The sequence below is a fragment of the Phalacrocorax carbo genome, chromosome 6 (genome assembly GCF_963921805.1).
Source record: "Phalacrocorax carbo chromosome 6, bPhaCar2.1, whole genome shotgun sequence".
Taxonomy (NCBI): Eukaryota; Metazoa; Chordata; class Aves; order Suliformes; family Phalacrocoracidae; genus Phalacrocorax; species Phalacrocorax carbo.
In genome coordinates this window covers 6,340,182-6,354,307 of record NC_087518.1, presented here as the reverse complement: position 1 = coordinate 6,354,307, position 14,126 = coordinate 6,340,182, and the positions used below count along the sequence as shown (strand labels likewise).

The 14,126-nt window shown below is 42.7% G+C and overlaps 1 protein-coding gene across 5 annotated transcripts in view; it reads left to right on the top strand.

The window, feature by feature from the left end:
- The window catches only part of MITF (melanocyte inducing transcription factor), a 111,468-nt gene that overhangs the window by 53,955 nt on the left and 43,387 nt on the right, over positions 1-14,126 (top strand). For all 5 annotated transcript variants that reach the window (XM_064453481.1, XM_064453479.1, XM_064453482.1 and 2 more), the window contains exon 2: positions 6,571-6,817. In XM_064453481.1, coding sequence (XP_064309551.1) covers positions 6,571-6,817 — 247 coding nt within the window. The remainder of the gene's footprint in view (positions 1-6,570; positions 6,818-14,126) is intronic.

Below are 14,126 nucleotides of genomic sequence, written 5' to 3'. Positions count from 1 at the left end.
GCTCGTGCCCTGCTCCTTTGGCAGCTTCTGTTTGTAAGTGGCTCTTTCCTGGAGTGACGGCATCGCGAGCAGATTGCGTGGTAGATTTGCTGTGATGGAGGTTGTGTTCTGGGAGTTAAAAATACCGTGCTTGGGTGCTTGGGAGCTGGCCACTATCTTCTGCAGAGCCACAGGAGCTGTGGCTGACCAGGTGAGATAATGATGGTGACTTTCAGAAGGGGAAGACTTAAAATGCTCCGCATTTTAAAAAAAATTATATATACATATATATATCTTGTTCTGAAATGTCTTGTCAAACACATTTGGGCTAACGGAGGTTCAGTTTAGGCATAAAAAGACTTAGTGCATTATAGTGATTATTATATAGATGTCTTCGAGGATACTCTAGATTTACAATTATTCATCTCGTTTTTAACAGGAATGGTAGTAAAGGATCATAAAATGTGACCTTTGCAGCTTCTAGATTGAACCTTTTTAGTTTTACCTTGTTCCTTAATCTGATGGTGATCAAGCTTTCCAAGCTATACTGCAAGCTGTGTCCCCAAGTAAATGGGCATTCAAGCAGATCAACTTACGGCATTTTATTAAGTCAACACTCATGCAAAAGCCACCTCCAGAGCTTAATAATTATTTACTGAGTGCTCCTGGGTCATGAGAGAGGTTTTCATTAAGTTCAGAAAGCATTATGTTCAGCAGCTTGTGAAGGTGTGTTTTAAAGACAGGAAGAAAAATGGAAAACTACTAAATGGTGTACAGCTACTTAAAAAAACCTCTCAGCTGAGGATTAAATGAAATGTTTTGTGTTGTTGGTTTTTGGTAGTGGTTTGTTTTGGGGTTTTTGTTGTTGTTTGGTTTGGGGTTTTTTTTTGTGGGTTTTTGTTTTATGGTTTTGTTTTTTTTTAAAGACAAGCCTATCCACTGAATTAATTTGATTTGTAATTCAGCCCTTATCTCCTGGGTTGTAGCTCTGCGTGGTGGATGTTCGAGGGTTTTTGCCTCCTTCCCCCTGCCGACCAGGTGCACGCAATGCATTCGGGTAGATAGATGGATGCCTGTTGGGTTGAGGGTTATTTTATGGGTGCAGCCCGTGGTATAGGGTAACCGGCATTGCTGCAGGAGAGCAGCTCTGAGCTGGTGCACGTCAGTATAAGAAAGCACTGGTGAGACAGAAAAATGTTTACTTTGATGATGGAGCGGATGTAACAGTGGGCAGTATGTCTCTTCAAACATGTAACCTTCAAGTGCAGAGCCTGTCTTTCATATAGAGGCCTGAAACATAGTCCTTGCTTTATTATAAAGGCTGATAAAGGTCTCCACACCGTTTATGTAATTGCTCTGTCCTTGGCAAGAAAGGACATACGAGGGTGCCAACTGTTGGCTTGGTTTTTTTTAACATTGATACTTTAAGCAGCACCAGCCAGTTGGCATGGTGAGTGGAGCATCGCTGTAACCCACAATCAATTATTAAATTTTAGGAATGAAGTACAAAGTGCTTCAGGGAAAATGCCCTTAATAGTTTTCTTGTAGTTAGAATCCCTTGCTTTAGTTGAAGACAGGGGAGAAAGGATTGTGCAGGAGGCTTTTTTGTTGATTGTGGGTTTTGGGGTTTGGGTTTTTGGGGGGCAATCTGGTTCCCTCTTCCCTTTTTTCCTCTTTTTTATTTTTTCTTTCCTTTTGGTATCCTTCCATTTTCTGTCACCCCTCTCTGTGGCAAACAGCAATGTTGGCTGGCAGGTTAGATGCTGCTAGAAGTGGTTTTGCTTCAGCCACATATATAGTGCGGGCAACAAAAAGTTTCTTGAGGTTTTACTGCTTGGTAGAGAGACTGAAAACAGTATCTGGACAAATAAACTTTAGTTCTGAGGAACTCTAGAGGTCGTTGAACAGGAGGGGTGTTGGAAGGGGAGCTGTGCAGTGGGCTCTTCTGATAGTGCCTTCTGGAGGTCAGGCCAAGTATTTGAGTTGTAACGTTGGCAACCTCTCATCTGCTTGCTTTAAAGATCAAGATAGTTTTATGCTAATGTCAGATACTTAAATACAGATGCCTTTCTTTTCTCTATAAATAATTGTGAATGGGATATGGGTAAGACATGAAACATAAGCATTTAAATCCCGTGTTATTTCTACCTCTGACCTCTGAGATCTGGTGCGGCTCAGTGGATTTCTTGAGGTGCTAAATCTGCTTTTCTTGGCTGATTTCTCTGTGGACTAACCCACTAACAAACAGTTGGCATGAACGGAGGAGAGCAATGGCCTCCCTCTTGGGTGCCTTATCTCTGCTTAAAGAGGAGTTTGTGGTTTTAATTATTGTAATTTTTCTAAGAAAGCTTACGTTGGAGGCTTTTTTTTTTTCATTTTAAAAAATATTTAAAGCTAAATAAAAAGTGAAACTGAGTTAAATAATTTTTTCTGGCTCGAAACCTCTGGAGAGGTTTCTTAACGAATACATAGCTAATGCACAATAATGTCTGTAAAGCAGACAACTCTTATAAATAATGCATGTGAACCAGAGAACTTGTTTGATCAATTTTATAAGAATCTGAAAACAAAACTGAGCAACAAAAGACGAGTTTGTCTTTTTGCCTGAGGAGACAGAGATAAAATAATCAGTACGCATCTGGGAAGGTAGATTAGGCTCTCAAAGGTATGGTCTCAGTAATCACTCGAGTTGATGGCAACAAAATCAAACTTGATTTTAATCTGATCAGTTGTCTTTTATTATCCAATGCCCATCTGCATTATAATTCAGGTATGCAGTAACTAACATTTCCCAGGCATCTGTGCAAAGGATATATAATTTAAACTTATTTAATAAAATGTTATCATTTCATGATTAATTGGATTGGCACATGACACTCATAACTAATAACTCTGTATTACACTATGCTTATTAGACAACTAATGGATAACTGGTTTAATCATATGTCAATTAAAAGGATGAGTTGGTTTCATTTATTGCAATTAAATGGTATCCATAAGCCGTGTTTGCAGGAAGTATCTAAATCACATCATGTATCAGTTGTGTGTGTGGGCTGTGCGACCGACGCTACATAATCCAGGTGTGAATCAGCTCACGTATGAGAATTTTGAATCCACGTGTCCAGGTTCTGGGTCGTACTGTGGTACATGGCACCGTGCTCGGCCCTGGGAGAAGATCTGCCTGTGCAGCAGCGTGTAAAGGTCAAGAAGCTTTAGAAATATGAATTTTCAAACCTCTCTTGAGGAAACCTTTGACAAAAAAAGTCTTAAAATGGCTTTTTTGATTGGAAAACCGAGCTTCTGACAAACCTTCTCCTGTTTGCTCCCCGGAGGGTACGTGGTGATGAAACCCAAACCATCTTCCATTCCACTTTGGAGTTTTGCACGGAGCATCCTGCAACTGAGAAGAGGCATGGATGTGGTGGGGAAGGGAAGGTGGGCAGGAGGAGGATCAGTGTTGCACATGGGACAGGCTTAGAAGGTGAAATAATACCCAAGTCTCAAACAGTTTTCTGCATCTGATGAGAGCCACTCATGGAGAGTGGAAGGAGAGCTGGTGTGGTGAGACCGCCCTGGTGCAGGAGGAGCTTTATAGCCCATGGGGGATGAATAATGAGAAATCTGCATGGCAGGAGCTGTCTTGTGTTTGTCCGGTTGCTTTTGCAGTGCTTGTGACGGGAGCATCTGGTCAGGCAGGCAGGTGTTGTGCAGCAGCTTTTATCCCAGATAAAAGCGTTATTTGACCTCAGATGCTTTGACGGAGGTAGCTGTGGTCTGGCAGCACGTTGCCGCCGGCGCTGCCTGTGTTCAGGGCTTGTGTGCCTCTGTACTGCCTAAAATTAATGTACAAAAGTAGGAGAACGATGCGTACGCTGAGCTCGCGGCTCTGTTGTAGCCTACGCTGGTTTCTGGCTTCTCCTTTGAAAGGAGGTTGAACAAGATGTTCAGTAATCTCCCCTCAAACTTCTTCCTCCCCCTCATCTGGCCACCAAAATCTGGTGTTCTGGAGGTGGATAAGATCAGACTCTTCCCCTTGCTGGTGTCTGCTCTTCTTTTGATACTTATTTAAAAAGTACATTCCCTGACCTTGCACTACCTACCTAATTACATCTAAGCCATTTTTTTCCCAGTGAATAATTAAAATATTGAGCAGATTTGCAAAAGATATAAAACCTGGAAGAGCCTCTATCCTTTGGGGAAGAATTTGGCACAATGGCATTTTCTGGGACTATTGTGTCTTTTAAAGACACAATACTTGAAGCTTCTTTGTTGACACCTTTCAATCCACAGTAGACCCCTGAGTCACCTGCAGGAAGCTGTAAGGACAGTTGCTGAGCCGTTGGTGTGAGTAGGTACAATAATCGCACGAGCAAGATGAGGTTCCTGGCAGGGGCTATTTGAAATGCCGTGGAAATAATTCCTCCTTCCTTCTCCCTCGCATTCCCCAAAATCTGAGTGTATGGGAAGGTTCTTCTGAGATGGTTTTCAGCACACTTGGCTTTGGTAGGAGGAGAAACAGTTCAAAATGAAAGAATATGGGAGGAACTCCTGGGTTACCAATTTTGTAGTGTTAGGGATCTATGAAAGAAGAAAAATGCCAGTAGCACACAAATGAGAATCCTGCTCAGTGCGATACAAATTAAGCTGTTCCTCTAAAGGAGGACTATGAATCTTTCCTTAAAAGCAGTGTTTGAGTGCCTTTGCTCATCTATTACAGTGGTATCCAAAGTGGGGCGTGCAATATTATTGGTGGGCAGGAAGAAAATATTAGCACTCAGTAATACATGTGTATAACTCATAAATAAATATACATATATTAGGGGTGCATGCTCAAACACTTTCTCCTGGTAGCAGTGTGTGATCAAAAAAATGGGGAGACCACTGATCTATAACTATCCTGGTCAGGGAAATAAAGCCTGTCGTTGGTTTGGAAATCTGCAAGTGGGTCAGATATGTAGCCAGGAAACACTGCTGGGTTTAGATGTGTGAGGATTGCTTCGCCCTTAGTTGAAAGGGTGGTGTTTTTTACAAGTATCACAGTCAATGACTTGTCTTGAGCAGCTAATTAGTGCGATTATTCCACAGCTGCATTAGTTTCACCACAAAGGTTTTCTCTTGTTTTATCAAAAGGATCAGTGTCTCTGTGCATGTTTCAACCTGACAGGTCTTAAATAGCAAGATGGTCCCCTCCTTCCCTGCCCCCAAAATGTGTGCTCTGGAAGAGCAGAGTTTGATCTCTTGGGGGAGTAAGTGTGGGTTCTCCTTTTTCATTTCTGCTCTGAACTGTTTTCAACATCAGTCCTAAACAAAGCTGGAAAACTTCCAGCAGCGCTGGCTCCGGTTGCCCAAGCACAAGTAGCTCGTGGTGCTGCAGCCTCCAGGGGAGACCTGGAAAAGGGATGCTGGCTCCTGGACTCCTTTGCAAGCTGCCCTGTCAGCATCCTGCCGGTAGCACCCAAACACCTGAGCCAGAGGTTTGCAAGACCAGCCTCCCCCTAGGGCGGGAGGGTTACTGCTGCCTTCACCAGGCATGGCCCTGCATCGTTATAGACTCGTGAGCCCTTTCCTTCCGTGGGCTGATGGCAATCAGCTGCAGCAGTCAGAATCAGAGCCAAATATTGTGAGTTATACACACCGTAGCTTGCTCTTAAACAGAGTCGTGTATGCTTACCTGCTTCCAACATCCTTCCCTCGAAAGATGTGCAGCTCGATATTTACATACCCTAATTGTTCTGCCTTATGCTACAGAAAAATCTTACAAATAGATTTTACTTCTGGGGTCTAATATAACGGTGGGTTGCTTCAGAAGGTGTCCCTGCGGTCCGTGGCAAAGTCCCATGGTTTTTCCCACACTGGTAGGAAGCTCTGCTTGCCAGTGGCTTAGAAATAGCTCTTAGGTGGTGAAGCAGCACGGTGTGCTAGCACGGGCCAGCCTGAAACGCTTTATAAAATGAGACTGAAATAAATCTGTTACTGTTGTTATTCCGCCTGTTCTTGTATCGCACTGTGTTTGGAAGATGCCAGTAGGCCTGAAGTGGGAGTTCGGTTGTTTTTTTTTGGGTCTGGTTTCTGGTGATGAAGAGTGTCACCCCAGCAAATCAAACCCCGAGGTAGCATTTTGCAGAAAATAACTAAACTTTGATATGTTGTGCTTTCATGTGAAAGGTAGATTTATTTTATCTATTTATTGATTTCTGAGCTAGATCATTAAACCTGGAGTATTATCTATACCTCTCATTACGCTTGATGCACCCCTTGTATTATTTTTTTTAAAAAAGGAGTATGAGTACCTACTGCTATCTATGAAAACATTTAATTTTCTTGTGGATGGTTGCTGTAAAATTGAACTAGCAAATAGCTCTTTACAGCTGGATATTGGCATTTGGGAAACGGTTAGCTGCAGCCAAGTTAAGGCAGCCTACTGTGGCTGCTAAGTACCTGAAGTAGGTCGGCTCCGCATTGCCCCTTGCATGGTGCGGCATATCCTCACCCATCCCACCCCACGTTCCGGTGTAATTCTGCAAGCTCCGACCGCTGGAGCCACCATCCTGCTTGTGGAAGCTGAGCTGTCTCTCTCTGGTCTTCCCACAGCAATTCCGAGCATCCTGGCGCTTCCAAGCCTCCCTTAAGCTCCTCCAGCATGACCTCACGAATTCTGCTACGACAGCAGCTCATGCGTGAGCAGATGCAGGAGCAGGAGCGTCGGGAGCAGCAGCAGAAGCAGCAAGCAGCCCAGTTCATGCAGCAGCGAGTACCCGTCAGCCAGACACCTGCCATCAACGTCAGCGTCCCCACCAGCCTGCCCCCCGCCACCCAGGTACCCATGGAGGTCCTCAAGGTACGCCGCTCCTTGTGCTTTTCTGTTTAGGAGCTCTCGCTCATCTAAAGGTCCTTTATTTCATAGGGTCACAGTTATAGGGATTTTTGGCAATGAAATTTTGCAAATAAGCTGCGCTCTGGATTGATTTGCTGTTTATTTTGGTAGTGAAGAATGGAAATTTTTTTTAAAAAAAATTGTGTGACTTGTTTTCTCTAAACTTTGAGACCTCGGAAGGGAGGTTTTGTTACAAAACCAATGTTTCCGTCATTTTCGCTTTGGAAAACACGTCTCTGTTTTTCTAGTACTTAGTTATTTTCAAAAAAGAAGAAATTATAATAGATACTCAAAACAATATTTTGTTTTTTAAAAGAAAACAATTAAATATTTTTGTAAAGCGGAGTCAAAACTCGTTACAAAAGAGCTCCTCAGAAAGCCTTAATCTGAAATACGGGTGAGTTTCCAGCCTTTTGCAACAAGCCTTTGTAATCCTTTTTTGCTTAAATTACTTGTTTGCTATTACTAGCTTTGGATTCCTTGTCCTACTGGAAACTGTAGGAGCTTGTTAGTGTCCCTCTGTCAAAGGGGATGTAGCTTGCTAATTACTTGGGAGGAAAACGTGAACAGCTATAAGAAAAGAGACAATTTCATGCACAGGGTAAGTCCAAGTAGAGTAAAGCAATGTGTGAGCGAAACGTTTTGGAGAAATTTGCTGACATATTTAATGAAAAGAAAACTTTTCAAAACTAACAGAGATTATCTATTTGCATTACTGCTAAATCTTTTTCTTTGTCTGATGTTTAGTAACTGCTTTCAGTTGGTAAGCGTATTCTTACCAGATAAGTGAAGTTAACTGAGCTTGGTTACAATATGTTGTAACAGCAACAAGCAAACTACATGTCAATGATACATATTCAAAGAGTTAGTTTTAAAATAGACTTGCAGGCTCAGGATTTCGAGGCCATCTCTGTGATGGGTTTATGGAAGAAATGTGGGGTGCTTTTATTTATTGATTCTGCATCTTGGTATTGCATTGACAGCACCAAAACTAATACTTAATTGAGGCACTAGATTAATACCCAAGTATGGTCTATGATCTAGGAACAAAAAGTTGAATTCTGAAATATTTTTATATATATGTACACACATTTCCATTAAAAGCGAAAAACTATATGCACGTATGCTTGAAGTATATAGTAAGGACTCCGAAATTGACTGTGAAGAGCTATTTTGTCTAACATTTGTGCATTACGCACAATGTTTGTGTATGAAAATGTGTTGAACTTACTACCAGGTTATGACACCATAGTTAGTTATAATTCAGATCCAGCAGATATGTAGGTGCTATGAAATATTTTTTTTTGTTTGTAATGCGCTTAGTTAAATAAGCATATGTTAGATTTTTACGTCCTTTCCTCCTAATATGGTACGATGTGAATTCTAGGGGGTTTTTTTAAACCTCTCTGAAAACTTGTAGGAAAGCGTTTATTTTCTGATGATATTTTACCATTAAGGAAGGAGTGGAATGTCTTGAAGAAGCATTAGCAGTTGTCTACATCATTCATTTTACAATTGCCTCTCTGTTGAGAGAGGAGGGGAGGCAGCCCTTTATTTCTGAGGGACAAACTACAGAGGATGCTGCAGCCGAGAGGTGATGCTTGCTTATTACAAATAGGCTTACTAGGAACTGGCTTGTTGTAGGATTAGCATGCAGATCTGTATCCTGCTGGAGCATTGCTAGGGAGCTTCACACGAAGGGCTTGAAACTGAATCCTCATTCTCCAGGACTGCAAAATAAGTATCTGTCCCCTGCTCCCTCCTGATGGAGGCGGAGTGTCTCCTGGAAAGAGGGGAGGGCACCTCCTCTGCAGTCATCTCTGGCCCCAGTGGCAGCGTGCATGACCCTGTGGAGCAAAAAACTGAAGAGGATGTACGCTTAACTGGCTTGTGAATTAAAAGTAATACCTGGCAACAAGTGCTTTTTCGCAACAGAAGTTTGCACTGAAGGTAGTAGTTCTGTGTACGTGAGCTACCTGCTGGAACAAAGCGATGCCTGTCTTCTTATCACCTGCGCTTACAAAAATAGCAGCCAAAATTAGCAAAACCAAGTCCTCTTGGTTCCTCTCTGCGCATGAGAGAAGAGAAACTGCTTTGCATAGTTGTGTTGCTTGTGTTTTTGGTGGGTGAAAGCAGCTACAGATTCAGGCTTTTATCCTTACTGATAAAAGTGGACCAGTTCTGTACAAAAAATTTTACTACAAAATACCAGGCTCGAAGTCACGATCTTGCTGAAAATTTCCCAGATGCTTTGGTGACAGTAGGATTTCACGGAAAGGTCCATATAACATTCTTCGGGGGTTTTTTTGTTTGTTTTGTTTGTGTTTTGTTTTTAATAGGTTATTTGGCTCAAAAGATGAGATTAACAATAAATCAGGATCTTCCTGGTGCCGATACACTGACAGGCAGCTCTGCCTCCAGTAAGGCTGTACGAGTGACATCATTTCCCTGCAGCTGCTTTTTATACTTCAGTTGTTGTTTTTTAGCTGTAGACACATTTTTCTATGTGAGCTGTACAAAAGTTTTAATTAGATAAACAGGGAACTAAGTTGGTAACGTTATTATCCAAATGGTCTGGATTTAGTGACCTTAAAGAATGATATAGGTAAAAGGGATTTTTACACTTTCAGAAATGTTAATTGCAAGGCAGCTTTCTTTGAGGGATCTTTTTGAATTTTACTTCACAAACAAATAAGACTAAATGCAGTAGCTGGTTTTGTTGTATTTTTTTTTCCTGTTTTGGAAGTTGGCATCAAAAAGCCCCACTCGAAGCTTGTTGAATTTGTCAATGTTTTGTGTTTTTAATGACGTTGTGTGACCTGCCCTTTCTCCGGTATCTCACAGCGTGAGGAGGAGAGTAATACTTGCGAGTCTGAGGATGGTAGTTTGGAATGACTGGTTTAAAAAGAGGTCGAAGGTGTTAATAAGCTTGCATTTTATGTTTGTTTTCAAGATGTTTAAGAATGTTCATTTGGAAACAATACAGAAAGAAAGAGAAATACATACGAACCTGTGTCACATTGCATAGGAATCTCCAAATTACATAATGTGGTATGTTCAAGGCCATATGAATAAATAGAATTTCATTTTCTTGAGTAATGACTTCTTATTGCATCACTTCTCTGCCAAGTAATGTAGCTTGGCAAGGTTGGAAATGACCCATTGGAATTTAAATTTTGTGTTGCTTCGTGCAGCCCTAATTAAGCGATGGACTAGGAATAGGTCTAATGCATTTGAAACAGTATCTCTTCGAATCTAATGGCGAAAGGAAGATTTGTTACAGCTTTCAGTCAGTCATCCTTCTGCAGAGCTGATGTGAGTTCCACAGTCATACAGGCTGGATTATCTTTAAGTGCCTTTTCGTCCATGTCCTGTTGGTAGTTGAAGAAAAACACAACTGAGAGATGTCACAGGAGTTTCTTTGCTTCTACTGTGGTCCAACTTCTTGCTGTGCTTTGGAAATAGGAGCATATACCTTAAAATGTTGATCGTTGGAGTAGTTCCAAGCCCTATCGATGTTGGATCAGGATCTGTTCCTGAGGTACAAAGTAAGTTTATATTTTTATTTAAGAGTTAACTTCTTTGCAAAGAGTTCATCTTAAGGTGTCTTCAGTGGGTTGTTTTATGGAGTAGCTTCTTCTGTACAGGTGTATTTTAGTTCTGTATACTTGATTGGTATTAAGAAACTGTTCTTTTTGTTGTTGCTGATTGCAGTTACTGTCTTGTCTGGTAGGAGTCCTTATCTCTTGGAGCAGAAGCACTGCTGCAAATCTCAACTTCAGTATTCCAGAGGTGATGCCTGGGAACTGGTTGCTGTATTTCTGTAAGCAGCGTTAGCCCAGGACTTGAGGAGGTTGTGCATCAGGTCCCTGCCTGTAGTCACTGAGATATGATGATAAGTTATTTCCTTCACTCCTCAGTCATCTGTTTGCAAAATATTGCTCGTATTAATCCCATACCTTGTGGAGTTAAATTTGTTAAAGGTGGTGAAATCCTTGGCTATTAGAAACTGAGAGAACACACTCTTGGTTTGTAGTGAAGCTGGTCTGTTAATCACGTTCCCCAGAGCTGTCTTGGACTTCATCTGTTATTGTCTTCCAGCTTGATATCACAGCTTTTCTCCTGTAGTCCTAGCAGCTGTCTGTTGGCAGTTATTTAGGAAGCATCTCCTGTTGATAGGGTGTAGTTGCTGTGTTCCGCTTTTTGTGTCTTTCGTGCTCCCCCTCGCCCGATCCCAGCCCCCTTTCCTAAAAAGCAACTTGCAGGATGCTTGTAAAGTGAGTGATCTCCTGCCTGCCAAGCTACGGGCGGCAGCAGCAGGACAACTCCCTGCCTTTCTGTGGCAGTGATACCCTACCCTCATCTGTGGGATAGTTTTCACTCTTCTATGTCCATCCAGGCAGCTGATTTTAGGGTGGGTTTTTCTTGGTTCAGCACGCAGAAACACTGACTTGTATGACCAAAGTTTTATGTATGTCCCTCTGGCTTCTTCACCAAAGCTGCACTGTAGCAGTATGGCTATGGGGCTCACCAACCTTTACATGCTTTTAAGAGACACAGGAGTAAAAGGGTTTTCCTTCATCTAAAACATCTGAAAGATCTTGGGTTTTTTTTTCCCCTAGGAGTCACTCCAAAGGCTGAAATTACCAGCCATCGTGCCTTATTCTCCCAAGCAAAGCTTGCAAGATCCTCTGCTTGGGTTTGGGGTTAGTCTTTGAGAAGTTCTGCTGATAGAAGTAGCCAGACCTGAGATGTTAATTAAGGCTTGCCTTTGAAGATTGCTCTCTTCTTCTTTTTATTTTTATTTTTATATTTTGTAAAATAAGTGCACTTGTCTCAAAGTAGTCTTATTTACAGAATTTGCACTGGTCCAGAAAGTAAACTTATTGCAGCATTTCAGAGGAGTGGGGACTCACCTGTTTGTTGATTGCATTGAGAGACATTACAAAAATTGAACTCTAGCTATGCCTTGCAGTTTGTATTGTTTTGCCTGATTTCTGGATGAAGTTTACTGTTCAGAACAATCATAATACAATCCCCTAAGTACCTTGGACCTGCCTGCCCAAAACACATTGGCGTTGCAGCAACTGCGACTGGGAGGAAATGCACTTGGAGCATCCTCAGGAGTTGAGAGAGGAGGCTCAGGGCCAGCTTTGGCCCAGAGAATTGCAAATCAGTTCCTTTGAAAACATTACCAGTTCTTGCAGAATTGGAAACATGACCAGTGGGCAGCTGACATCCGGTCCTCTGCACGTGTCACTAAGCAGATGGAAGGTGGAAAACTGAGGGTGAACGTGTCTTCTCTCTGCCCCTCCATGTTATTTGTTGGCATTCTTCAATTGGCGCATAGATGCGACACTTGTGCTGTCGTGTTTTTAATGTGATGCATCAGGCCACGGCACAAGGGTTGATGGAAGCCTAAAGTGGATGTGTGGTAGTGAAATGGTGTGATCCCTGTCCCAGTGTGTCCCTGCTGCTCCGTGCTGACGCTCCCGAGGATGCGGCTGGTTTACCTCCCCTTCCTCCTGAGAGTTGTCACACAAAATGAATAGCACAGTAAGATATCTGCTGGGCTTCTGATGTCTCTCTGCATCCCTCTTTGCCTGCATTGGGGATTTAGGAATGTAAGTTTCACTTGGCACAGGTGCTGAGATGGCAGAGCCATATCGGATGCCGCTGCAAAGCACAGCTCAAGGGCTGGGGCGGGAGCGCGTGGTGGGTGCCTGCTGCACGGAGTGGCGTGTTCCTGCAGTGCTGCAGATGTCTTCTGAATGGTGCACAAACACTTTGCGAGTAGTGAGATATAAACAGGCCTCCTGACCAGAAGGTGATATAACAGGTCCCTTTCAGGGTGCTAACATCCCCTTTATCCTTGTTTCTGGAGAGCGAGCAGGGGATCCCTTGCTGCAGGGGATCTGGACAAGGCAGGTCCTGCTTCGTTAATCTGCAGCTTGAGATCTGTCTGTGCTCCCGCGTAGCGCCTGCTCAGTGCCTGCTCTTGCCAACGGGGCAGTTCACCCCAAAATGTGACATGTATATAAAAACACGTGTATGGAAATATAGGCTACAAAAACATTTTTACTATCTGTTATTAGCAGGTTGTTTATTGTGTGCAAATATACTATTATGTTTATAATGTGCTGGACACTTAAAAGTTTCTCTGCTACTAAGGACCCCCCTTAGGATTCCCCCTGCTGCACTGCCTAGGCTGGTGTCTTCATGGTAGATGTTAACTGCTCTTTTGGTCCTAGAAGTACAGCTCTTCACTGCTACGTCCTGTCATTGTGGCCTTTCTTCCTTCACCTGGGGGCCTAAGCAAGCTGAAACCTCTTCTTTTCAAAGCCTAGAACCAGATACTGTTTACTGGATTTCTACTCTTGCTTTGTTATTCCAAGAGCTTTTGCCCGTCACGCAGCAGCGTTGTGGGCTGATCACTACTGATACCAGAGCGGGTCCATTCGCCTCTTCCTTGGTGCTGTCCCACGGCTGTAGTTCATGCTCATCTTTCCCCTTACAGCAACTATTCCTGAGTCAACAGGAGTGCAGCGCTGCAGCCGCGCGGCTTGGAAGGGTGCAGGCAACTGGGCTGGCCTCTTGCCTTCACCCTCATGTCATTGTTCATTCAGTTTTTAAATGCGCCACCACGATAAGCTCTTTGCATCAGATACCCTGTATTTCTTCGTTTTTGAAATGCCAAGCATGCCTTCTGAGTGATGTTAATGACTATGGACATAAATATTAAAAAAAAAAACCCTTCTCCTAGTCCTTCTCCAGTGTGCTTATTACAGAGAGTGACCTGTGGTGGTAATGCAGCTCTGCCTAGCAGGGAAGGCTGAGCAGTTAGCAACAGTGTTCTTGGCGAAATAATCACCATAAAACTTCATTGTATAAGGGACTTAACTCATGGTTCTAAAGAACAGGAACAATGGGATGTCAAGATAAACGCGTGGTAGCATCTGCTACAGCAAGTGTGTGTTTGTGGACACACTTATCTGATTAAAAGTTAATTTAATCTAACCTGACAATGGCAGATAGTAGTGTGTGCCGGTATGTTATGTAAGCATGGCATGTATTTGCACTTGAGGACTTAGACGAGGGATTTGCCAGACTGAGTCTCGGTGAACTACAGATAGAACATCTACAGTAAGGTTACTTACGCTTAGCGACTCCGATATCCGTAACTTAAGCCTACAGCAAATTCTTAATAAAGAAAAACTTGCGTTTAACTACAGAACCACTGAAGCCTGCCCTGTGTTCTAAGCCTTCGCGTAAG